The sequence below is a fragment of the Candoia aspera genome, chromosome 1, assembly GCF_035149785.1.
Source record: "Candoia aspera isolate rCanAsp1 chromosome 1, rCanAsp1.hap2, whole genome shotgun sequence".
Classification (NCBI taxonomy): domain Eukaryota; kingdom Metazoa; phylum Chordata; class Lepidosauria; order Squamata; family Boidae; genus Candoia; species Candoia aspera.
The window spans coordinates 236782825-236809529 of NC_086153.1; the positions used below are offsets into that span (position 1 = coordinate 236782825).

Sequence of the window (26705 nt, forward strand, 5' to 3'; positions counted from 1 at the left end):
GGTCCTTGACCAGCTCAGCATTCCCCCCGCCCCTATATTTTCCGCCCTCTCCTTTGAAAGCCTATCAAGGTTTCGTTCCATGGAATTCCACTGAGGGACCTTCGCTGCCTGCCAGCGCTCGTGCACGGACACTGGCGAAGCGTTCCCGGGGTTTGTACTCTTGGTGGCGAGGTCATCTGACCCGGAACCAGCGCGTGCCCTCCAAGCTCCGCCTCTGCTCGAGGCACTGCTGCTCCTCGCCTCGCCCAACGGCTCTTCCTCCGCAAATTAGAGCAAGTGCTCGTAAGAACGATGGAAGGGAAAAGGCGGGAATCTGCAGAGGGGGAAGGTGAGCGGGAAAGACAGAGAGAAATGTAGACGTATGTACGAATGACCTGCCAGGACATGTTCACCTCATGTGACATGCGCCCGCACACCGCCACCCGCCCACACCCACAGGTTGGGGAAACATTTTGAGGGGTCAGATCTGTAGTCCTTAGACTTGCTTGAGGTACTTGTCTATCCGGCAGTTGCAACTTACGGATGTATGTAGATAAAGATAATGAACGCTTATTAAACTCTGATGTACCCACAAGTTCTGTCTGTGACAGACACAGCTAGCATTGTAAAGTGTGAGGCAGCCCATCTTCGACCATACATGAGAGAGCCACAAAAAAAAAAAGGCGAAAGGTCCCCTGTGCAAGCACTGAGTCATGTCTGACCCTTTGGAGGGACTCCGCTTTTGCTACCTTTTCTCGGCAGACTATAGCGGGGTGGTGTGCCATTGCCTTCCCCAGTCATCACCTTCCCCAGCCACAACTACCCATTATTTTCATTATTTTCAGAGGTATCTATATGTGTGTATATTTAGTGAAAAGGAAACAAACTACTGCATGTATGACCCAACAATATTTCCACTATGCACAATGCATAAAAAGCATTTCTGAAGCAGCTGTAGATAACTATATTCCTCTTTGATTGATTTGGTACACAGGTGATGAAATTGTTTATTCGTTCAGTTGCTTCCGACTCTTCGTGACTTCATGGACCAGCCCAAGCCAGAGCTTCCTGTCGGTCGTCAACACCCCCAGCTCCCCCAGGGACGAGTCCGTCACCTCTAGACTATCATCCATCCATCTTGCCCTTGGTCGGCCCCTCTTCCTTTTGCCCTCCACTCTCCCTAGCATCAGCATCTTCTCCAGGGTGTCCTGTCTTCTCATTATGTGGCCAAAGTATTTCAGTTTTGCCTTTAATATCATTCCCTCAAGTGAGCAGCCTGGCTTTATTTCCTGGAGTATGGACTGGTTTGATCTTCTTGCAGTCCAAGGCACTCTCAGAATTTTCCTCCAGCACCACAGTTTAAAAGCATCTATCTTCCTTCTCTCAACCTTCCTTATGGTCCAGCTCTCGCAGCCATATGTTACTACTAGGAATAAAGGTAAAGGTAAAGTCCAGTCGTGTCCAACTCTAGGGGGCAGTGCTCATCTCCATTTCAAAGCCGAAGACCTGGCGTTTGTCTGTAGACACTTCAATGGTCATGTGGCCAGCATGACTACACGGAACGCCGTTACCTGCCCGCCGAAGTGGTACCTATTCCCAGTACCTACTACTGGGAATACCATTCCTTTAACTATGCGGACCTTTGTTGTCAGTGTGATGTCTCAGCTCTTAACTATTTTGTCATTGCTCTTCTTCCAAGGATTAAACGTCTTCTGATTTCCTGACTGCAGTCAGCATTTGCAGTAATCTTCGCACCTAGAAATACAAAGTCTTTCACTGCTTCTACATTTTCTCCCTCTGTTTGCCTCCCTCAGTTATCAATCAAGCTGGTTGCCATAATCTTGGTTTTTTTGAGGTTTAGCTGCAAGCCAGCTTTTGCACTTTCTTCTTTCACCTTCATCATAAGGCTCCTCAGTTCCTCTTTGCTTTCAGCCATCAAAGTGGTATCATCTGCATATCTGAGATCGTTAATGTTTCTTCCAGTGATTTTAACCCCAGCCTTGGATTCCTCAAGCCCAGCATGTCGCATGATGTGTTCTGCGTACAAGTTGAATAGGTAGGGTGAGAGTATACAGCCCTGCCGTACTCCTTTCCCAATCTTAAACCAGTCCGTTGTTCTGTGGTCTGTTCTTACTGTTGCTACTTGGTCGTTATACAGATTCTTCAGGAGGCATACAAGATGACTTGGTATCCCCATACTGCTAAGAACTTGCCACAATTTGTTATGGTCCACACAGTCAAAGGCTTTAGAATAGTCAATAAAACAGAAATAGATGTTTTTCTGAAACTCCCTGGCTTTTTCCATTATCCAGCGGATATTGGCAATTTGGTCCCTAGTTCCTCTGCCTTTTCTAAACCCAGCTTGTACATCTGGCAATTCTCGCTCCATGAATTGCTGAAGTCTACCTGTGATGAAAATAACATCTCTTTTAGGCGTGTTGTCCAGTAGGTGCTGCAGATCCTCATAGAACTGCTCTACTTCAGCTTCTTCAGCATCTGTGGTCGGGGCATATATTTGGATCACTGTGATGTTAGATGGCTTGCCCTGAATTTGAATTGAGATCATTGTATCATTTTTTGGATTGTATCCGAGCACTGCTTTAGCCACTTTACTATTAATTATGAAGGCTACTCCATTTCTTCTGTGGTCCTCTTGTCCACAGTAGCAGATCTGATGGTCATTTGATGTGAAGTGGCCCATTCCAGTCCATTTCAGTTCACTGACGCCCAAAATGTCTATCTTTAATCTTGACATCTCACCAATAACCACATCCAATTTGCCCTGGCTCATAGATCTTACATTCCAGGTTCCAATGGTGTGTTGATCCTTAGAACATCGGATTCACCGTTCGCCACCAGCACTGTCAGCCGCTAGCTGTCCTTTCGGCTTTGAGCTAGCTGCGTCATCACGTCTGGGGCTAGTTGAACGCATCCTCTGTTCCTCCCCAGTAGCATTTTGACCATCTTCCAACCTGGGAGTCTCATCTTCCGATGGTATACCAACATATCTCTGGTTGTACTGATCCATTTAGTTTTCACGGCAAGAATACTGGGGTGGGTTGCCATTACCTTCCCCAGGGATCACATTTAGTCTGACCTCTCTGTCATGACCTTCCCATCTTGGGTGGCCCTTCACGGTCTAGCTCATGGCATCATTGAGGTACTCAAGCTCCAGCACCACGGCAAGGTAATGATCCTTTGCTGAAGAGGTGATGAAATTAGTGTGTAGAATCATTTCACACGATCAGCATATTATATACGCCTAATCCTCACGTGAGTTCCTTGGAAAACAAGATTACGTTGTTCATCGGCATTGGAACCTACCCTAAAGAAGAGTCTTCCACCAGAAATTCAGATCCACCACTCCTGACCTTAGAGAAACCTTAAAATCTGAGCTATTCAAAGTGTACTTAGTTAAGATCTTCATCAGTACACCTATTGGAACTTTTAAAATATCATTTATGAAAAGGTTTGACAGTTTAAAATTATTTTTGTATTACTGTACTGTTACAATTATTTTAGTTTGTACAGTAATGTACACTACCATGAATCCCTATGGAATATGATGGTACTGCATATTAAATAAATAAATAATCTACAATAGATGAAGTTGATATTATACAATGTAAGTTCCCCCTTCCTAACATTAACCTACAGTTTCTGTTCATGTAGGAGAATAGGGGAACCATAAGGCAAAGAGTTACCCAGATGAAATAATGTTGTAAAGCACAGGTTGTAATGCTCTGAACATTTTGAACATTAATGTTGGTAAACATTAATTTACCAAGTGGACCTACTGATATGCATATTACAGTCTAGCCTGTTTTGAAATTGTGCTTCATAACACAAATTGTATTTGCTTTTTTCTATTTCTTATTTTGTTAAATGTTTTAAATGAGATATATAAACAAAGAAAGAACAAAAAGCTAAAAGAACAAAATACAAATGATTAAACAAATGTCATGGAGATTATAGTTTTCCAGCATATCATTAGTTAATTGGATATATTACATCATTTTAAAGGACTGAAAATCACTATTTAAGTAAATCAGGAATATCAGTAACCACGGTCAAAACAGTATAAATCACCAAGTGAGATTGTAAGCTATAATAAATTCTATCCATATTGCCAAAATCTGTTCTTATTTGGAAATCGTATAAAATTACATGTAGACTCTAAACAGAGTAACACAATTTTTGGATATACACACTATGTGTTAAATTGTAATCTACAAATGGTATCCAATTTGAGTTAAATTCTGTGTTAGATTTACTTTTAAGATACGAAGTTATTCTAGGTATCAAGGCATACTCCCACAACTTGATTAGCTGTTCTTTCCTTGAGAGAATCAAATGACTTTTGCAGTAAAAAACCTATAATATCCTTGTAGCAGTTAGCATGTACAAAGATCATTCAGTATACTTTGAGGAAATACATGGATTAGTAAAGTGTAATAAAAATATCAGAAGTTGAAATGAGAATTCATCATTTAGGATTTCTTTCATACTGGTATTAATCATATTCCAGCATTGCTGAGCTTTACAAAATTGCCACCAGATATGAAAGCATGATTGTTCGTGTTTACTTTAAATAATTCTAAATGACCCCAGTCCAGAATATGAAAATAAATATGCCCATCTTATAAATGTAATAATAAACAACATTTTTATTTATTTATTTATTTATTTATACATTTATTCACCGCCCATCTCCCCCTCATGGGGGACTCTGGGCAGTTTACAATAAAATGCAGTTAAAACTTAAAACCATTTCAGTCTAACAATACAATAAAATAAGAATATAGTAAAATCTAAGTGGCAAGAGATTTTAATCAGTCCATGAGTGTAGGACGCCCCTCAAAATCACTTAGGGCACTAGCCAGCCCCAGGTATAACTATTCCCCCTCCCATTCCAAGCCTGCTGACAAAACCAGGTCTTTAGCCTTTTTCGGAAGTCCAGGAGCAAAGGGGCCTGTTCGACCTCTGGGGGAAGGATGTTTCAAACATATTGGGAAAGCTAAATTTTCCAACATATTGGGAAAGTTAAATTTTCCGAAGTATATTGGGTGATATCTAAAGTATATTGGCATAGATGTATATTTTCATAGAAATACAGGTATCAGGAACAATAGAATGATAAAACTTTCACCTATGTCTAATGTAAACAGATTATTTTTTCTTTCGTAAGAAAGTGTTTTAGTATTTCAGATGTATAGAAAGAATTGCAATGTTGTTCATATCATGCATTTAAAATGTAAATCTGTATGTAACACAAGTTAAGCCCAGATGTTCATATATAATAAATTAATAGCAAAAATAAGCATTTCCATTTACTTAGAGTATAAGGATGAGGTCTGGCATATATAACATATTGTCCCAATATGTATAGAGAACAGCGTAATTAAGTTTATGATTAGAGTTATATGTTCCATATTTTCTTGCTTATTTTTGTTTGCTTATTTTGAAGCTGAAACATTTGCCAAGATGAAAACTGGTTTAGGACATGTCTCCATTGAGATGAAACACAGCCAGTCTGAAATTTTAACAGTACCTATGGAAAATCATCTAACTCTTGCTGGAATTTCCAGGACAGATAATGGACTTGCATTTAGTTCTGAAAACCATAACCTTAAGACTGATTTACTAAATAAACCAGTTGAAAAAGGATTCCATTGCAGTCAAGATACTTGTTTAAATTGCATGAGTGAAACTGCAGTTGATCATTTGAAACATACTTTTAACAGGGAAAATGAAAATGCAGTGCTTGAGGTAAAAATGCAACCATGTACACAAGATTATTGTGATGAAATCCTTGGAAAATATGAAAAATTATCCGAAGAAGCTCCTTCAGAAGCAGCAAGATGTGCATATTTACCAGAACTGCAGCTGCATTCATACAGTGTTCAATTTTCTTCTTCTTTAATGACACAAGATAGAAATACTGTGCTATCTATTGGCACCAACACTCCTGATGGAGCAGTCAGTACAAATAGAGAAATTATACCAGTAAGACTGTGCTTCTATTTACCATTTAGAAAATACCATAGTCATTATTTATTGTACTTTATTATATTCTAGTTACAGTATACTGTAATTAATTACATTATTCAGTATGGTTGTTAAATCTAAAACAATTTAAGAGTGCTGGGTTACATTATCATCATACAAGTGAACATGAAGATGTATGACATGAGTTTCTCTTATTCATCACCATAGCCCCACATTTGCTTCAGGGGGTCTTTCATTAGAACAGATTTGGAGATAAAAGGGCTGAAAGTGGGGAAAGAATCTGTTAGAGGTGTACAAAAATTTTAAATTCAAAATGCTTTGGACTCAAAAGTGTTCTATTTCAAGTTCAAAACTACTATTTTGAGTTCTGAAGAGTTGTTTGGAGCATTTTGAGGTCAAAACTGCTTTGAACTCAGATTGGAGTATTCCAAGATGTTTCAGATTTGAAAGATTTTATATATTATTAAAAGCTATTAGGTTACCGGATGAACACAATTGGATGTAACTCCTTATTTTTTAACTTACAGAATGTACAGGATGTATTTTAGCCCTGAAATAATACTTTAGCCCTGATAGTTTGAATGAGAAAACTTACTGTATATATCTGTTAATTATTATACAAATAGATTCTGCATCATATAGTGATCAGCAAAATACATGTGGAAAAACATAACCAGAGCAAGAGGACATTTTTGCTTCTATTGAATGGTATTGATGGCATGTTGCCTTTGAATCTGGATTATTCTCTTCCATTTCCAGACCATATCTAAAGTTAAAAAGCTTTGGTGCCCATACATACTTAGAGCATTCTAGTCTACAAGTCTCCATTTTAAGAACTGATAATTTAGAAGATTGGCTGTCCAAATCTTTCAAAACAGGTGATTCAGAACACATGGGAACACGTACAAAGCATTTTTTTAAAAAAATCTTTAGATCAACGGCATCTTTTTCCAGGCTTGCACAACTGCTCTGGAAGCTGTTTCCTGCTGTTTATGCGTGTATGTGCAAGCACAGCCAGCTTGTTTCACTGTGAAAAAATTATTTTTTCCCCCTGCTTCCTGTTCTGTAATTCCTTGGGCTAATACATAAAAGGAGCTGTCTTCTTAACCCAACTCTGGTAGTTCAGTTCAGGAACGGTTGGTGAGAAGATTTGTGTAAAGCCTTTTGAAAGTCTAAATGCGCAATCTATAGAATCCCTCCACTTTCATGTTCTGATGTTTCAAAAGAGACTAGGTTAGTGAGAGAGGATTTATTTTTGCATATGTTATTGGTTCTTCAGCAAGATTTATTCTTTATTTTAGTAGTACTTTCCATCAATTTAACCAGAATATGTATTAAGCCACAATGTCTCCCTTTTATCTTTTTAAAATTAATTATTTTAGGGAAGAAAGTCATTACTAGATCTGGGTTCCAGTATGCTCATGTGTCTGTGTTATTGCTGTATCCTTTTCATTGTGCTTGGTCCCATCTTTGTAATGCTGCTATCACAAGATATTCTACAAATGGAAAGCTTCTGTATGTAGCAGGAATAGCTGCATTTCTGCACTAATTTGTACGGGTCAATCATTGTGGCCATTGAAGAAGCCTGACTCACCTCACTTCTCACTCTTGGTTTCCTGGTGTAATGGCTGGTTCACATACTCTAGTAAGTCATGGTTTGCTTAACTATACTTTATTAAAAACAGCACACTAAGCATTAGATATGGTTTACAAGCCACAATGTCTGCATTCACACAACACAATCTAAAGATCAACTATTATGGCTTATTGCAGTGTGTGAACTCAGCCTTACAGACAATTTTATATATCAGTACTCAGAATTAATCCTACTAACTCCAATATGACTTATTCTTAGGTAAATCTATAAATCCAGTCTCAGTCAGTCTATGGTATTGGATTACTATTGGATTAGGACTTATCTAAGATGGATGAAGAGTGATTAAATGGGAAATTTTCTCTCTCTCTTTAGCAAAGAAGCAGAAAAGATAGGTGGATGCTTTTTTCAAGATGGAAATTAATTTTAAGAGGAATTAAAAATCTTGAATAATGTATCAGGTGATCTAGTCTTTCAGGGGGAAACTTGAGAAGTTATTGGTGAAAAATAAATGAATAAATTAATTAAATAGGATAATATTGGAGAATTGAAGTTAGAAAGTCAGATCCCATTTTTCTTTTCAATTTCTAATTTTGAGCTAGTTTTTCATCAGTCTTACTGACTTGTCTTCTGCAAAACAGATACTTCAATAGGAAATGTTACAGGAATGACCTAAACTTGATGATAAATATCTCATCTGTATCCTTTCCTCGATGGGTGGTCTTAGTTAAATAATTTGCCTGGTCTAGCTCTGTTTCCAGCATTCTTTTTTTTAATTAAACCTAGTAACAAATATTCAAGAGTTACAGTGCTTTTGAACATGAGAGGCTTCTATGGAAAATTTCAGATCAGGAGCTTGTTTGTGTGTACAAACAAGGCAAAATGCAGATTCAATCCTAATCGAAGGGAATATTTGTAGCTCAGGGTTGAACTGTGGAGTCCTTGGCGCTCTCTGAGCCTTGTTTTTTTGCAGACCTTTCATTGGCAGACAACATCACTGAAGATGTTGCCTAGTCTGGCAATGAAACATCTGCAAGAAAACAACAAGGCTCAGAGAACACCAAGGACTCCATGGATTCAGTCCTATAACTAGGCAGAATGAGTCTACAGCCTCAAGCAGCTGATGTTCAGGGAAGAGATTGGCAGCTGCATGGCCATTCCTCCTCAGGCAAGTAACTGTTACCATACTTCTGAGCCAGCATTCAGCAATGACAAATCTTATTTGTTACTAGTTTCAACTGCCTGTTCAATAAATGGGAGACATAGGAATGAAAGTCACCATATATCTTTCATCTCAGGCTGCAAAAGTACCTGAATGTATGTTCCATATTTATTGTTAACAATATTGGACTAGATGAATCAGTAGTCTGACTGAGCATAAGGTGGGTTTTATGTTTCTGTGACTAGTCAAAGAAAGCAAGATGGTATTGGCTTAATAAGTAGATGGGCACTAAAAGTGAGAACTTTGGGTTGATTTATTCAATGATCCATCGGTTTGTTTTCTTGCCTGTCCACAGTATTCTCAGGAGTCTTCTCCAACACCAAAGTTCAAAGGCATCAATAGTCTTCCTATCCTGCTTCTTCAAAGTCCAACTTTTGCTTCCATAGAGTGTCACAGGGAATACCATGATTTGCATGATTCTGATCTTTGTAGGAATAGACACATCATAGCATTTGACTATCTTTTTAAAGACCTTCGTGGCTACTCTACCAAGTGCTAATCTGTGGCATATCTGCAGAATATAAGCTGGGAAGAGAAAGAAAAATTGTAGAAGAACATGATTACAAACCACTTCTGAATGCTACTAAGATAACTATATGGACACCTTTACCAGGAGTCAAGCTTGATTTAAGGCACTTTAAAAAAAAAAAAACTTATTCATTATGGTTATATAAGGACCATAGGTTATTGCTAATGTATCCAACTGTCTTAAACTCCTTACTCCCTTCAGAAATCTGTTCTGGAGGTCTCTATAAGAATGGATTGTGATGTAGAGAAGAATTATACAATATAGCTGCAAAAGATAGTTGATCAGAAAAATGAGGTGCTACAACTTAGGTGAGAAAATATTTCTACAATGTAAATAATAGTTTAAGTTTCAATAGTATGCCTGCTTTGTTTCCTAGGTACTAAGACCTTTATTAACTCCTTCAAATGCAAATAGCGCTGTTTCTTGTGACCAAATCAAAGGAATTGTTAATAATTCTACAATGTCACAAATCTTACCAGGATGCTCTGATGGTAAGTGATTTTAAAATATCAGTTCTATGTTTGAATGAATTAGACTGCAACCAGGATATTCCTCCTGCAAATGGAAAAAAATCTTCCTATTTACGATGGGACTAAGATTCAGGTGAGCCTCCCATAGGAAGAATATTTTAACTGTTCTTCCTTTAGCTGTCTATGCCACATTGCACATTATTTGAGGTGGTTCAAAAGAGTTTTCCAAAGAGGCAGAGAACTGCAGGTGGGCAAAAAAATTTAAAACTTGCCTACTCAACCCTTCCTCTAGTAGAAAAGGCTTATCACTGGATTTTTATAAATGGGAATTCTGTATCAAAAACCTTGATTTTTTGCCTTTTCACTGTTAAAAGTATACATGAATTGTGCAGGTATGTTTCTATAAATATTTGTTTGTTTGTTTGTTTGTTTGTTTTTCAAATTTTGCCACTGTCCATCTCCCCCAATGGATTATATACTATATAGTATACAATATATGTATACTGTATATACAATATACTAACTGGATATATTTCTTTAAAATATGTTAATGTTTAAAGACTGATAATTGTATAAATAGAAATACGGTGCGATAGCTTGCCAGATGTCACTGAATTACAGCTCCCAAAGTTGTTTACTTTTAGCTGTGTTGGGTGCATCAATAGAAACATACTTTTCTGTTATTGATGACAGTGTGAAAATGCTTTTTGAGGTTGCTTCAGTTGCAGCTTGTTTTCTGAGACAGCCAAAAAGGATAGCACATAGAACAGATGTCTATGTCAGATATAGTAACGTTCTTGTTCTTGGTCTCCATGGCAAGGTGATAGTAATATTGTGGCAAACTCTATCAGTCAAACAACCACAACTAATAGATAACTATTCTATACAATGCAGGCATGCCACAAGTTCTGTTCAGCTTCAGCTAATGCTGTGAAAACAGAGTTTGAGATGCTATTATTGGTGTCAGTACTGTGTTCAGTCTCAATTATGGTCTTTTCATGTTTTTCTGACATGTTCATTATCTCACCTCATGTACAGCCATATTCCTATGTTGGAAGGTGGTTAGGGATCTCTCACTAGAGGCTTCTGATGAACTTTATTGCCAAACTTCAGTTAGCTTTCCTTTATTACATGCTCCATTTGGAAAGAATGTTTAGTTTTCAGTACTGAGGGGTATACTTGAATTCATCTCAGACATGTACTTCCAAAGTTATTTTTCTTTTTGAATTCAGTGGGTTATAGTACTACTACTACTACTACTACTACTAATAATAATAATAATAATTCCTCCATATAATTTTTTCACATTTGTTTTGCACAATAGAATCTTGCAATGGTATCCCTGTTTTACCTCAGGATACTGATCCTGTTTGTGATGAATTCGTAAGTATTCATTTGACATTTATCTCACTATCTGGTAGGAATTTATGAATTAGATCCACATTCATTCAAGCAGAATCACCCATTCCTCACCTCTTTGAAGGTTTTCTGAAGCTGAACTTTCTATGTTTTTATGTACTGTATCTATACTGTATGTTCCCTGAATTATGTTTTCAGACTATTTATTATACATGTTAGTCATTTATGTTACTGTATCTCTCATGCTTTTTGTTGTATCATTTTTATTCCAAGTGAGGGTTTATTTGTTTGTTTTTGGTAATGGAAAAGAATACAAATACTTTAAATAAAGAGACAAACCACAAAGACAAATACCCTAATACAGTCTGCTTTAGGATTGTTGAAAAACATAAACATTCAGTTTATAAATTGAATAAAAATAAATATAAATAAAAATGCCCTATCTTACAACTACTAACTATGTAGGGGTCTTTGATGAAACCCTTAAAAACCAAGTGGCAACAGATCATAAGGCAGGCATTCCCCTGGAGAAGTTCCAAAATATTTTTTCCCATATTTTCTTTGTTGCTTTTCATTCTTTAGTTACTTGTTAAAAGAAAATGGAACATTCCTTTTAAAAATATTTTAATGGCAATTAAAAACAGTAGCAATTTGAAATTCTCATTTACATATCAGTGTCAGCATGTTCTGTTGAAATGTTATTAAATTTTATTCTTTTTCTTAATATTCCAACACAATATATCCCATTTAAAATATGAAATTGCTTGTATTTCAGGGTGAGGTTAAAGAGACAGCTGTTAGCCTTGCAGCAAATAATTCTGAAGAAGGTGTTTTTCACAGTTCAAATGGTGCAGAAGCAGGCCACAATCTGGCAGTTGCACAAAATGCTGTGGAGGAACCCACTTGTTCACAGAGAAATTATTCCAATCCTCAAGTGGTAAATATAACTCCTTGGTTATATTTGTATTAGAGAACTTTGTATATGTAACTTGTATATTTGTATTAAAGAACATTGCATGTTTTTATTAAAAGATCCTTGGGTAATCTATGTATCTTTCAGGGGGGTTTTTATGGTTAACATAGCTCTCTAAGTGGCACCACACATATTCCGTTATTTTTTTTAAAAGCTTATCAGATATTGTTTGCATAATACAAATGGGCAATCATTATCCACTTGAAGGTCACAGGTGGTAGTAGAAAATAGATTGGGGGTACAAGCCACTAGTAGGCATGGATAGGTTGTGGTCTTCCTTCTCCTCTCTCATGTGTATGCAGACACTCAGACTTCTTTTTAATTATTTAATGCATAAGATTAGAGTTCAATCTTAAACTCTTTAATTCAGAAGTAATAAGACACTTTCAGTTTAATAAGACATATTCCCTGATAAATGTACATAAGATTGCAATCTAAGTGTAATAAACAGAAATGTAAAGTATAAATTTAGCATTTTATAAGTGAGTATGAACATCTACAGTATGTATATTCTTCCAATACTACACAAATATTCAGAGTTAATATCAGAAATTAACACGCTGGTTTTAAGTAACAATTTTAGTGAGGTTTTTTTGCATAAATAATTCTGCTACTTAGAATGAAAATTATAACAAACTAATAATTGGTTATGCATTTTAGATAATATGTCAGTTGAAAAGTGGCACTCATATACTTTGTGTAAACAATACTGAGACAAGAGAATTGAAAGCCATTCATTTGGTTCCCCAGTATCAAGAACAGCGTAAGTATCTTCAATAGATATTTAAATTTTGGAAAGTATAAATAATATATCTGATATTCAAATTGTTTATTATGTTGGTACATCTTAAACTTTCATATGGAACTCTAATGATAGATATATGTGTTGAAAACTATGATATAATCTATTCAGGCTATAATAATATGGGGGGACAGAAAATTCCATCCCTGTGTATGATGTGATCATGTCTACTTTATATAACTGTCCTACCTGCCTGCCAATTGTGGCTTCCTTCCTTCCAAAAAATTAAGTGCAATGCCCAGCTTCAAAACCCCTTCTTGGCTTTTCAAGGATTGGCAACCTGTGGTATTTTTGACCAAAAAATTCCATCATTCTTCACTACTGTCCATACCTTCTGGTCTAAAGGACCACAGAATGCATGCTCCTATTTAGATTTATTCTATTACATTTTGGTACCACTATATCATTACATACTTGTCCTGCCTGTATATTTTCAGCAAGTTTTTACACAGAAAAAATTAATCAGTATCTGTAAAACTGAAACATTACATTTTCCAAATTATAAACTATAACATATTAAATTTTAAGAAAGTACAATTTTACCATAATAGAAGTAAGAATGTAGGAGAAGAGAAAGTTTCTGAATTGAATTAATAAAAATATACATTTATGTATTAGGAAAGGGGAAAAGGCCTGAGGAAATTCTAAAAAAAAAACTAGCTGTATTTATGCAAACCATCCACCTGATGTCACTCTTTTATCAACAATGAAAAGCATATTATGCACCAATAATATATATATGTGTGTGTGTGTGTGTGTTTATGTTTATATAAAAAATATAACAATCATTTTTTTTAAACAATACGAAGGCAAACAATGAGAAGAATAAAACATTTCAGGATTTTTAAAAAATATTGATTGTTAAGATGACTTCCAAGAACCTATTGAACATACACATTTAAAGTTCCTTTACCCTCCCCTACCACAAAACTACCTGAAAATACATATTGTTGCTTAATTTTAAAACTTCAATCTTTATATAATATATGCCAATGAGTTTTACTTCCAAATAAATGGGTATTAGAAAACATCCTAAACAACTTTAAGATTAGCCTCTTTTAATGTGGTAGTTTGCTACAGAAGAGATATAAAATAATCACATAAAATAATGGTGAGGTGAACCCAGGTAGTGGACACTACGGAGCACAGTTAGTAGCAGATCATATTCTCTAAGCCAGGGCTTTTTTTCATGCAATTTATTACTAAAATGCATATGATAGGGGATATGTGTGTGTGCACTAGGAAATACAGTAAGTATTTTAGATAAACTTAGAGGGAAAAAACTATTAACTTTCCTATTGTGGCAATACATAGGAATTTAACTTATAACAACTCACACTATTGACCCATAAAGCCAAGTATCTTCTATGTTGCTAAGTGGCAATGATTCTCCAGCTTTTCAGTCAAGACTTTCCTAGAGTCCCACGCAAGCATGTAACATAGAGAATTAAAACTATGACATTTTGCATGCAACTCATAGACTTTTCTACAGAACTACTTCTTTTCTTTTACAAACTTTTTTCACAACTATTATCTCTTTGCATTCTTATTTTTTATGTTTTTTACACAAAAATGAATACACGTTGATTTTGGAAGAAGTGTCAATCATTGTATGCCTATTTTTCCTGCAGTGGAGGAACTTATCTCTGCATTTCCTGTTTGCTCCAATAGGCAGTGATATGTCACTGAAGCTGGAAATATCCTCCCTAGAGGGGGAGCAACCTGTTTTCAGTTTTGTTTCTCCTTACTCTGTGACAGAAAACTAGTATTTGCTTGCCAATTTTTTCTTTTTCAGGTATTTATTAAGGAAATAGTTTTTCTCCTTTCTCATGGGTATCTATGAGGGGACAAGGGGACAAATGACAAAATGAGTGTCATGACTGAAGCTTTATCTGTTGTATACGTGCATCATTATATTGCATACACATATATAATGCACAGAGCTTGAGTCATAGTATTGCAGCGCTCATTTCATTCTCATGAAACTGTCAAATTCTGTGCATGCTTCTATTCTTTCTATCAATGAACTATTTAAACCTTATTGGCACAATGTATGGTGCTAGGAATGAGAGGACAGCCCAGAATTATATTGTGACTCTCAGAGGAATCAGAATTCTGGCTAAAAAAAAAAGGGGTGGGTGGGTCAAGCAGCTTGCTGGTTATGATGCCAAGTCTCCCATGTGGGAGCTATTTCTCCAGCTGAACAAGAATTATTATTCTATCTCCTTTCTGCTAATGAAGCCCAACAGAGCAGGGAGGTATATTTGACATGGAAGGTACTGGAAATGGGTAGTAGCAGGGCTATGTTAGAGGAGAAAATGTTCCATGCTGTTCCTGCATATTCCCCCTCTTCCCCCAAAACTAGAAGGAACCTTTCTTCACACTGAATTTTGCACTTAGACAATTTATAATTCACATTGGAGTTCAAATTTCTCCCTTCATGGAACAGAAATAATAGAGAAGTTATTACTGTCAAGTCATCATTCTTCATGTGAAATTTTACCTCAGAAAATCAAGGGAATCTTTATCTTCTGCTCCATTCAGTCAGAGTATTCTGCTGTCGTTTCCTCATGATATTTTTGACCTCATCATTTTTCTTATAACCACCATTTTAAGCACATTATGCAGAAATAATCTCTCGGATGTTCATGTAGCTCTCTCATACAGATAAAGTTTCTCCCACAGTTAAAGGCAAGAGGGAATAACAAAAAAGAAAGGTGGATTTGGATCGGTTCTTTCACTATTACAAGGATCTCAGATTCAAATAGCCAGAGTGTCACATGAGGACTAGTTTATTATCCTGAGGGTTATAACATTAAAGTATTTCCATATATTGATACAAAAACTCTGAGTCAAAAATGAAAATATCACAGTATACCATGAAACATAACTGTATTATATCTTTTAAAAAATACTGGGAAACAGCTACTTGCAAAATAGAGCTGCAAAATAGTAATTTTACTTTGACCACTTGGGTGACAGTATTTTTCATTAACCAGAACATCAATGTTTAGTTTTATTATTGGGTTGATGTATAATATTTTTTTCAAAAGCATATCTAGGATTATTTAATTAGGAAGCCCATCTTCCTTAGAACTGCCACAAACCTGCTTTTCTTTTTCATCTCTCTCCTTTATGAGCAGAGAGATCTTTCCTTGTTTCAGTCTTTTTCTTATTCAATTTCACTTCTCTTTTCTCTTCTTGCCTGTCATTGTCCTTTCTTTTAGCTTTGTCTAATAGAGAGATCTTGCTTGATTAATCACTGTCTTTCCTATTCCCTGCTGGCAAAGATACTCTCATAGTAGGGCAATCAAACCTAGTCCTTCTCATCATTAGCCTCCATCTTCCATAAGGGTAATTTTTACCTTAAGGGTTACCCAACTCTTAACCCAACCTTAAGGAATTCCTGAAGGAATCTCCTTGTGAGAGGATGAAAAAATTGAAAATCTCTACAACAGAAGATGAGAACAAAGATGGTGAAGAAAAGGCTGCTCTCTTGGCATAAATATTGTACAAAAACATGATACCTGTCAGTTCATTGATATAGGGATCATTTCTTTTTTGGAAGCGGGATTCTGTAAAGCATATTAAGTTCTCATGAAAAGGGAAACCACAGAGGAACTATGTTTGGGTGACTTCACAGGTACCTTTCCACATATATCCATCTGTACTTCTTAATCTCTGTGGTACTTTCTGCTTTGATGACAAAAGTAGTTCTTACTACTTAATGTTTCATCTGCTGTCTTTGAAGGTTATCTTCCTTCTGACAATCATATCAGTGAGAAAAACTTTTCCTGTCTTGGGAAAGGTAAGGGTAATTTCTTTCTCCCATTTCTCATTTTTTTATAGACAAGTTTCATACTCCATGTAAATGTTACATTCTTACTGAAAGTGAGAATACTGACATCTCATGTCACTCAGACCATACTTCTATCTTGATCTCACCACTTTTGAAACTGATAAAGACTTCATTGCATTATCTTAACATTGATGTACTCGGCTATTTTACTGGGTTTACACAAAAACATTTCATAACATGTCTTGATCTTTTGTGTGTCATTTCACTCTGAAGCAAGAGCTCACTTTCTCTTTGCAATGTATTTACTACTACCACTCAGGCACTATTTATACTGCATAACAGCTAACACGCTTCCACCACTTAGACTCTAAAAACATTCTAATAGAATGGAGTCCAATCCCATTCTACTAGGAAGACCTGTACCAGACATCTGCTCTTCTGATATTCTTTCTCAAATATCTCATTTGTTACTCACTATAAATAAGATGCACAATCTCGGGCAGTTATAAACTTTAGTAGAGCTATGCTTTCTTCAGTACAGTATTCAACTGCCTGCCTCATCTCCTGTAAATATAACTTGCTACTTTCCCATTTGTGTGATGCACAGAGATTATGAAAGAAAAACCATCATGAAAGTTTACTTATAACTGAGGTTCTTTAAGTTGTGATCTGTGCATTCAAATAATCCACCTTCCATCTCCATATAGATACTATCTTTTTTGAGAATCTAACTGTTTCAGCTTAAGGAACTGAGGTAATGTGAGGAACATTTTGAATATACAGAGGGAGATGGAGACATAATAATAATAATAATCCCTCCTGCCTAAAATCTCAGCTAGAACATAGTGATACGATATGTAGGCATGCAAGTTCATTTGTGTGAACATATGACCACTTGAGGAACTTCAGTTACCAATAAGCAACCTGATCTATTTTGTAGTATTGTCATTTATTCTGTTTACCTTTTCTCTATTTTCTCTCAGTCTGCACTCTATTTTTGTTTCACAGGTAAGAACAAGTTTTCCATTTTTCTGCCTACATTTATTTGTTGGTATGGCACCTCAATTTGGAAGAATATTGTTCCTCCAACTAGGAAGGAACTGATAGTTCTAGATTTATTAGCATATTTCTGCCTACCAGAGCAGTAAGACAAGCATCCTCTTAAAGGATATCCTCCTATTTCAGAAATAAACATATCACAATAAATACCAAGTGTTGATTTTATAGCAAAAACCTTCGTTCTTATATAATGTAAGTCTTAGTTACCTAGATATGTACTGAAGACATCGTTGCACCAAACATCATTCAATAAGCACTTTCTTATTAGATGCAAGCAACTCGGTAACATCTGTACTTGGGCAGTTTTTGCCAGTTGCAGGTAAACTGAATATCTGTGCACAAGAGGTAAGTATATGTTTTTTCTTTTCCTTTAAAAAAATATTTTCAATCTAATAATCTTATACCATATGTTGATGCCCCCTCTTTTTTGCCAAAGGATGTCTATATAGTTTTATTATCTTGCCATAGGCTGCTCAGATGCATGGACTCTAATTTGTATGATTTCATTATAGGCTTTCTCTATAGAAGACTTCATAATGAAACTAAAAGTAACTTCCCAACAACAGCATGCTTTTCCTTTCCATGCTGAGAATTGTAAGCCACCCAGAATTGTTGGGAGTCAGGCAGTTTCTAAATTTGTATGAATAAATAAATATATTTCATATGTTAAGATATATTGGTTGGCATGCTTGTGTGGAGCCTTCAGTTACCACTATTGAAGCAACCACGATGCCTCATGCAAGTGAATGGTATAATTCATTCATGGAGGATGCAATTTCTCTATTCACTTGCACTGTGGAAGAAAAGGTTCCCTTCTGAAAAACAGCTACAGAAAAAGTATAGCATCTGTCAAGACTCATAGTGGAAAGAATACACTTGGGCAACAAAAAGTTTGGCAGGGGAGATTTTTCTGATACCCCCCTCACCCCTGTTTAATCCTTCCCTTCACCTGAGTGGATTCCTCCAGCCAATTACCTTAGCTGGAGCAAGGTAATCTCTGAAATATCTGGCTTTGTCTTTCAAAAAAGTGAAAACCAAATATCTATTACTCCTGCCATCTCCTTACCGCCCAATATCTGCCAAGCTGATCTGTGCTTCTCTATGACTGTAATAAAGACTGGATTTGATTTTGCCAAGCTAACGGCAACCATCTCATACTGCCTAATGACAGAGCCAACTCTAATCCTTACCCTTTTCCTGGTTACTATTATCTAGCTATTCCCTCATTCCTTTTGGTTTGCTGTTTTCCATGCTCTCTTTCCCATTTCTTCATCATTCATTACTTATTTTAATTACAACTTATATATCAATTTCTTTTTCTCTTCCAACTCTCTCACCCAAATATATTTGCCAATTTTTCTCTCTCCATTGCTTCCTCCCCTTCTCTTTTTACTCCAATCCTCTCAACATCACTCCAGTTTCTCCTGTTCCACCTATTCACTTTTTCACTCTTTCAAACATTTCCAACATTTGTTCGAAATTGAATAGCACATGCAGATAATCTCTTTGATCTCTGGGGTTCTGCTCAAAAATCTGTAGCTGTTCCTAATCAGCAATGTGCAATATGTAGTAACAGAAATAGAAGAAAGTGTGCTATAGCTTGAAAGCAACATTTTAAAATATCAATTCTTTCAAATGATGTTCTATAAGAGTTATTCATGTTTTATATTAATATTAAATAGTGTGTAAATGTATGATAATATAATGCAAATAGAATGTTTGGATTTTATTTTGAGCAGCTTGATAATGGATCCATACATACAAGCAGTTCAGATCTGACTCTTCAGGAGCCAACAAAACTAACTTTAGTTGGGTAAGAATAGTAAAAATGTATACATCACTGGCATCATTGTAAGAAATAGGCATTTATATAATTATCTCTGCATATTGAAAAAGTTATTGTTTACAATTGTTTTCAATAAAGCAAAGCACTTTGATATAGTACGTATCTTTTTATTGATGCCTACACATAGATTCTAATTAGATATATTTCATTTCAAGCAAGTGAGCAAGAGGTGACATTTTGAGAACCTTTGTTAATTTTTGCATTATACATGATCCAAAGGAAAATTCATATTAGGAATCATATATTACATAATCGAACAATGAGAATATACATTGGAACTAAATATATTGATTCAGATCTCCAGATATGTTAACTTTTTACAGAAACTGAACTATCTTATATGAATTTATCTTAGGATCAAACTACGGCACTTTCCCCAATATAATAATATCTGCTTTGGAATTGCTAGAAAATCCAATGAAAATGCAAGGTATACAATTTAAACATCAATAAATAATAAATATTTTTTCTTATAATTTAATCTTTCTATCAAAAAGGTAGAGTTTATGGAGACCAAAAAGAGAAACTAAATGGAGAATTGGAAATTAAACAGTTACATTTTTCTTGTTACCTTACCACTCTGTTGGTGTCATCTCTCTAATAGGCACTATTCCATAAATACTTCATTATAGTTTAGATGTGACATGTGTGTTTGTTTAGGTTTCCTTGTACTTCCTGGGATACAAAATCAAAGAAGCCATGCAACTGCACTAAATCTCAGTGCCTCAAACTGTAAGTAAATAAAATGTCATTGAGATATGATTTGGGTGTGTAAGAAAGGCCAAGTCTAATTTGTTTCTTTTGTATATACTCAAATATATCATGTAGATGCTATTGTAGGAAACTCAGATATGATACTTCAATAGACACAGACATGATTTTGACACATCAAAAGCTGCAACTCCTTTTTCTTTTCATTTTAAAAGATTCACAGCACAAAGTAACCAATCATGACAAAATGTGCATCTCTAGTAATTTAATATTTTCCTCCCTTCCTCATAGTATTAAGTGAAAACAATTGTTGCTTATATGCTAAAGACTGGTCATGTTAAAAGGATATGAGTTTCCCTCTATCTGAACTTCATTTAGCCCTCTTTCTTTCTGTATTTTTTCTTGTTTAAACAACCTTAAAGATGGCTCATGGTGAAGATGGGAAGATTGCTTAATAACTTTTGCATTAAATTAGATGCATACCAAAACATAGTATAACTGCATGTAATGGATAGGAATCCCAGAAGACAAAATAACAAACAAACAAACATATAATAAAAATGCTTGGAAAATATGAAGTGTATCCCAGAGCCTTTTAGCAGCAATTGATTTCCTGGAAGTGCATTTGTTGGCAATCTTCAAAATACTCATGTACATGGCAAGATATATAAAGGATATAACTCATAGATATCCATATGACTCAACTTAGTTGCTTCTCAATCCAGTAGGGTGGGTACGGTCCAGGTTCCTTCCCTAGCGGGGCTTAGGCAACATGCCTTTTCTGCAGTGGCCCTTGCTCTGTGGAACACTCTCCCCCCGGGATCCAGCAAGTCTCCATTTTCCTAGCCATCCGGAAGGGGTTGAAAAGCTGGCTGTTCGTTTGGGCATTGGATAAGGTGAAGCTGGATCCCAATTGTGGATCAGTTGGGGAGTGTTGGTTGGGGTGCTGGGATTCATTTTTTTTTCTTTTTTTTTTGTATGTTGGTTTTACTGTTTTGATGGGTTTTATTATAGTTTGTGAGCTGCCCAGAGTTGTGATGCTAAGATGGGTGGGCATACAAGTCTTTTAAATAAATTAAATAAATAAAAATAAATAGTAGATAAGAATGAGCAATATCTGAAAATGTTGAACTATGAACAATTTCATATACTTCCTTTGTTAAATACAGATACTGCGATTGTTTTGCCAATGGTGATTTCTGTAGTAACTGCAACTGTAATAATTGTTATAACAATCCACAGCATGAAATAGAACGGTTTAAGGCTATTAAGGTAATACAACTATGTTCTCTTTTTTTATTTTTGGTATGCAAATTATTTTTACTTTATATTCATTAGGTTGTTACGTTATTTTTAAAGTATTTTAAATGAGTTGCATTTACATATTCCATCAATTCAAGAGAACAAATTGGGTAAATGTCTTCATTAAAACAGCCTTTTAGTATACCAATATGTAAACACCATATCACTGTTCATATATCTCTGCAATTAGGGGAGATGGGGAAGAGAAATTCTATTAAAAACATCTCTCTCTCCAATCACCTTGATGCAATTTCAACTCACCACAGGTGACTTGAATGTTGGCTGTTCTTGGTTCAACTTTATTAGGAAAGTGCTGGAAATAGTAGGAATGGTACTGCAATTAACAGATCTGAGTGATACTTTGGATACAAAGGCAAAAACATGTTTTGGAGCATGTAGGGGTATGAAGATAACTGTCTACAACTCCTAAACCAAATGCATTTTTTCCTGGGATCATATGGCAGCTGCAGAGAGAAAAGTTGTGGCTACTTTAAGGAATTGCAGACAGGACTGTTGGGTTTTAGCAATCAATCCATTGGATTACACCCTGGAGTTTCTTCTACCACTGCAGTGCTGGATAGCAGGTACCTTTGCACAGTAGAAGAATGTGTATAGAGGGAAACACTAAAATTAAGATATTATTTTTTGGAAAAAAAAAAAAGTATTCTTGATGTTGATGCTTGTATTTTTGGAAATAACAGTGATAGAAAAGCTTGAATTGCTTAAATCTATCTAGAGTTAACAACCTAGAATGTTCTCCTCTTATAAAGAAACAACAAGCTTGGTAAAAAAAAGAACTGAACTGAGAGGAAGGAAGTGATGAAAATCCTGAAAAAAAAAGACAATCTAACCAATAGGATACATGTTATGCAGAAGCATTGTAAGTAAGTCTTTTAGACAAGGCAAGGAGATAAAAGTAGAGTACCTCTCGTAACTGTCTGTTCATCTATTACCCCTAGTGGTCAGTGGGTTTATAGATGCAGAAAGCCAGTACAGGCAGATTTGAATTCAGATTGAGCTATCTGAGATTTTTGTACTACCAAAAGTCTTCATCAAAGATTTGGCTTATTGTTATCAGGTGCATAGGTCTGCGAATCAGCTGCAGCTCACAAAAGATAATGTCTTTGAATGAATGTTTTAGTTGGAAAACGTACTACCAGATTCCTGATTTTCTGCTCTTGTAAGGGTTTCTTCAAACACATGTGAAACATGCTACAATTCTTCATTTTAGAATTGATGGTTCAGATCAAGGATTCTTGATGTACATATAAAATACATTCCAGTGCTTTAGATAATTTGACAGTACAATTCTGCTTGACATACATTTTGCCTTATTTAATTCTATTTAATAGAAGCAATAGTATACTTGGTAATTTCTGTCTCTGAAAAAGAGTGAAACATAATCATCTTTAGGAAAGGCTTGCTTTAGGAATAAAGTAAGCTAATTTTTTCTTAAAATTGTTTGAGAGGTATATTCTATATGAATAAAATATTTTATTTTAGGCTTGTCTTGACAGAAATCCAGAAGCTTTCTTGCCAAAGATTGGAAAAGGAAAACTTGGAGATATCAAACCGAGACATAACAAAGGTTGTAACTGTAAGCGTTCAGGGTGCCTAAAAAATTACTGTGAATGCTTTGAGGTTTGTTGAAAATATTTTTAATCAGTTTTATAAAAATATTATCATAGTTGAAGGATATTCAGAATAAGCATTAAGAGTCTTTATTTGGGGGAACTTCCACGGGTATGCTGATCAGGGAAAACTGGGGTAAGTAGTTGTAAATAAAAAAAGGATTTGTAAATTTTAAAAAGGCTAAAAAGGGATTGAGTGAATGGCAAATAGGAAAACACAAGCAGGACAAAGAGAAAATGCCTGCCTGTGGCATGCTGAATGGTAGTCGCTAGCCAACTTTTGTTGATCTTGAAAAGCTAGGGAGGGTCAGACCTTTTTAATACTTGGATAGGAGGTCACCAATAAATCCCAAAATTGGGAAGTCCAAAATAATTCCCAGAGAAGGTAATGGCAAATCACTTTTATACTGTAAGCAGGAAGATAACACAGTTATTAGGGTTGTGCAATGCTTTGGTTTCAATCTCTGAAAGATACTTTGAAGTACATAAATGTATGAATGTAGCATCAATCTGCAACACTCTAACAGAGCTGCATTTTAAGCTGCTTGGACTGCTTCAAGTATCAGTTGAAGCAATTGCTTTAAGTATTGCAGACAGTTGCCAAATTCATGTTCCTGCTTTGAAGCAACTTTTAGAGATAAAAACCAAAGCACTACACAGCCCTAATATATATATCCATGAAATTATCAGGAGTCAAACTGGAAAAACTATATAAAGGTTTAAAATAAATACATAGATTTAGATCCTAAATGTCTGTGACCACACTTCTGGATACAGAAAATTTCCATTTGCAGAACAGGGAGTGAGATTTTTTTTTCCAATTCCTCCTTCATCTTTAAGTCAGTTTGAATCCCAAACATTTTTCAGGGAGGTTGAAAACTTCCTAGAATAGTGGGGCAAGTGGAGATTGGACTGGGATTAGGCAAAATTGCATCCTCTCACTTTAAAATATATAAGCTTTCTCTGGATAAAAGAATATTTGATCAATGGAAAGAAATATCACTGAACTCAAGAGATTTATCTCCAGTGAAGCAAACGTATGTTTGGATTGCAAAATAGTCAAATCTCACTGGATTTTTTTATTGTGTACCTTTATTAAATAACATGTATTTTTTTAGGAATTAAAATCTTTTGGGTTTTTTGTAGGCTAAAATTATGTGCTCATCTATCTGCAAATGTGTTGGATGCAAAAATTATGAAGAAAGCCCTGATCGAAAAACACTAATGAATATGCCAATTCAAATGGAATTTAAAACCACTGAAGGAAATGATTCTGAATCATTTTCTAACTCTGAAATATTATCAAAAACCAAAAAAGAAAGGTAAATATTAATTACCCATGTAATATTTTTCTAAGACACATCTTTCGTAGTATTGGAATATTTTTAGATAATCCTTTGAGTCTAACGGTCTGGTCCTTTCCAACCTCTGTTTGCTCTTTTAATTTACAGTTATCCAATTAGAGCTCAGTAATTTGTATCAGCTGTACTTTATAACACATATACAAATATACATGTTTGTGTATTGTACAACATACAATTTCAGAACTTTTCCAGAACTTACTATTATCCTGTTGATACTGAATTGCAATATGGAGGCAAATAAAAAACTTGGAAATAATCCTCAAAAACTGCATTATACTGCATTATAATCTTCAAAACCTGTGTAATCTAGATTTTTAAAAATTGAATCCAATCAATCAAGGACTAGTAATAAGGGAAAGCTTCAGTAAGCTTTTAAAGAATTTACTATTCACTTTATAGTTACTTCAGGAATAGAAGTGTTTGAGAGACAGCTATGAAGCCTACCTATTTCTATGGAAAAATTACCCCTAGTTTGGTATTTTTAAAAGTACATTTATTACTAATCTGCATTGCTTGGCTAAAGACTAAAATTGACATTGGGGTTAGTTGAGTTCTGAAAGCATGGACTAAAGCACTGAAAAACTGCATAAAGAGTGCAAGGAGTGGCGGGTAACATCAGGGTGCTTAATCCATCATTTGTTCCCTGCTTCTACCTTGCACCCAGTACCCATAGGTATCCGCAGCTAGCCATGAAAATGCCAAAATAACAAGACGTGCATAATTCAAGCTCCCCCTTTCATATGTCTGTCACAATCTAATCATTGATTGAATAGGTTTTTGTCTGTCTGTCTTTTGTCATAACATTGTATGCAAGTACACGGAGTTTGCAGATGGAGTTTGCATTGTGGCATGGCTCAAATTTCAGCATTTGTCCTTCCTGCAGACAGCTATGTCCCTACCTTTTTCCTGACAAGATTCCAGCTACCTGTATATAAAAGGAGATTGGTTGCAAGAAGAAAGCTGCAAATTGAAAAAACGTTTGGCATCCCAAACTGACTTCTGCTGCCACTTAACATCTGTTCAGAGATGAGTCAGTTTTGAGATACAAGTCTGCCACAGAACAGTTAGTTAAGCCATGAGTAAATTTAGAGTTTGGTGAATATGTAGAGTAATTCTCTCTTTGCATCAGTTTACTTATTTAAAATATAATTATATATTGTTTTGTTGTAATAGGCAGTCTAGTACATGTATATCCTGGGAAGTGGTCGAGGCAACATGTGCCTGTCTTCTTGCTCAAGCTGAAGAGGCAGAAAAACAAGCTTACTCCATTTGCTTAGCTGAACAAATGATTCTAGAAGAATTTGGGAGATGCTTATCACAGATTCTTCACTCTGAATTTAAATCCAAAGGACTGAAAGTAGAATAATGTGTTTTACTTGCAGAGCTAAAGTATTGCTTGAAATTATTTTTAATTTTGATAAAATGTATAAACCACTTAGTTTATTTTCTTATTCTATTTCTACTACTTTTACATTATCATAATTGATAATTATTTTGTTCCAAATTAACAGAGCAATAAAAAAGGTTAACTGGATTATTCTGATGTTTAAAGTATTCTTGAAATGATTTCCTAACAGGGTGTGTGTGTGTGTGTGCATGTAAAATTTGTATACTCTTACTTACTCCTCCCTTTGTTCAGTACTGTCTGACTAAAGATGATATAAAACTGAAGAATTGCAAAGCCCCTGTTTTAATGTTCAATTGTTAGAATGAAAAGAACTGTTTTCCATTTGCTTTATTTACTAGTTTTGTAACAATGGCATACATTTCAGCTAATAAATATCCTTAATAAGATTATTTGTGTGTGCTAGACAGTATTGTGCAACAAATGTGTATCACATGAAAATGATGGTTTGAGGCATAACATTTGAGTCACCCCCTGTAATGATTGCCTATCCTAAAACACCATCAGACTCATGAACAGGTTCATAAAGATATCTGATTTATTAAAGAATAGTATGCAGGATCACAAAGATGAGAATGGGAAATGCGGGCCAAATGCAAACTAAAAACCCCTCGGTACAAACGAGATCCCTCCCCCCGTAGAATCTTCCCA

At 35.5% G+C, this 26705-nt stretch overlaps 1 protein-coding gene across 1 annotated transcript; it reads left to right on the top strand.

Annotated features, from left to right (window-relative positions):
- The first annotated feature begins 232 nt into the window (after positions 1-232).
- Positions 233-26169, top strand: TESMIN (testis expressed metallothionein like protein). The gene is made up of 14 exons (XM_063291065.1): positions 233-328; positions 5447-5985; positions 9710-9824; positions 11128-11186; positions 11938-12099; positions 12796-12898; positions 18064-18140; positions 19535-19608; positions 19997-20071; positions 20302-20373; positions 21522-21624; positions 23158-23295; positions 24432-24607; positions 25823-26169. Exons 1-14 carry the CDS (start codon positions 292-294, stop codon positions 26013-26015), a joined length of 1923 nt encoding a protein of 640 aa, XP_063147135.1. The 5' UTR covers positions 233-291; the 3' UTR covers positions 26016-26169.
- The last annotated feature ends 536 nt before the right edge of the window (positions 26170-26705 follow it).

What these genes read in the sequence shown, in the direction of transcription:
- TESMIN (XM_063291065.1), top strand. Translation starts at nt 292, where the DNA reads ATGGAAGGGAAAAGGCGGGAATCTGCAGAGGGGGAAG. An exon ending in CAAATAGAGAAATTATACCA is followed by an intron (nt 5,986 to 9,709) that starts GTAAGACTGTGC and finishes TTTGTTTCCTAG; the next exon opens with GTACTAAGACCTTTATTAAC. An exon ending in AAATCTCAGTGCCTCAAACT is followed by an intron (nt 20,374 to 21,521) that starts GTAAGTAAATAA and finishes TGTTAAATACAG; the next exon opens with ATACTGCGATTGTTTTGCCA.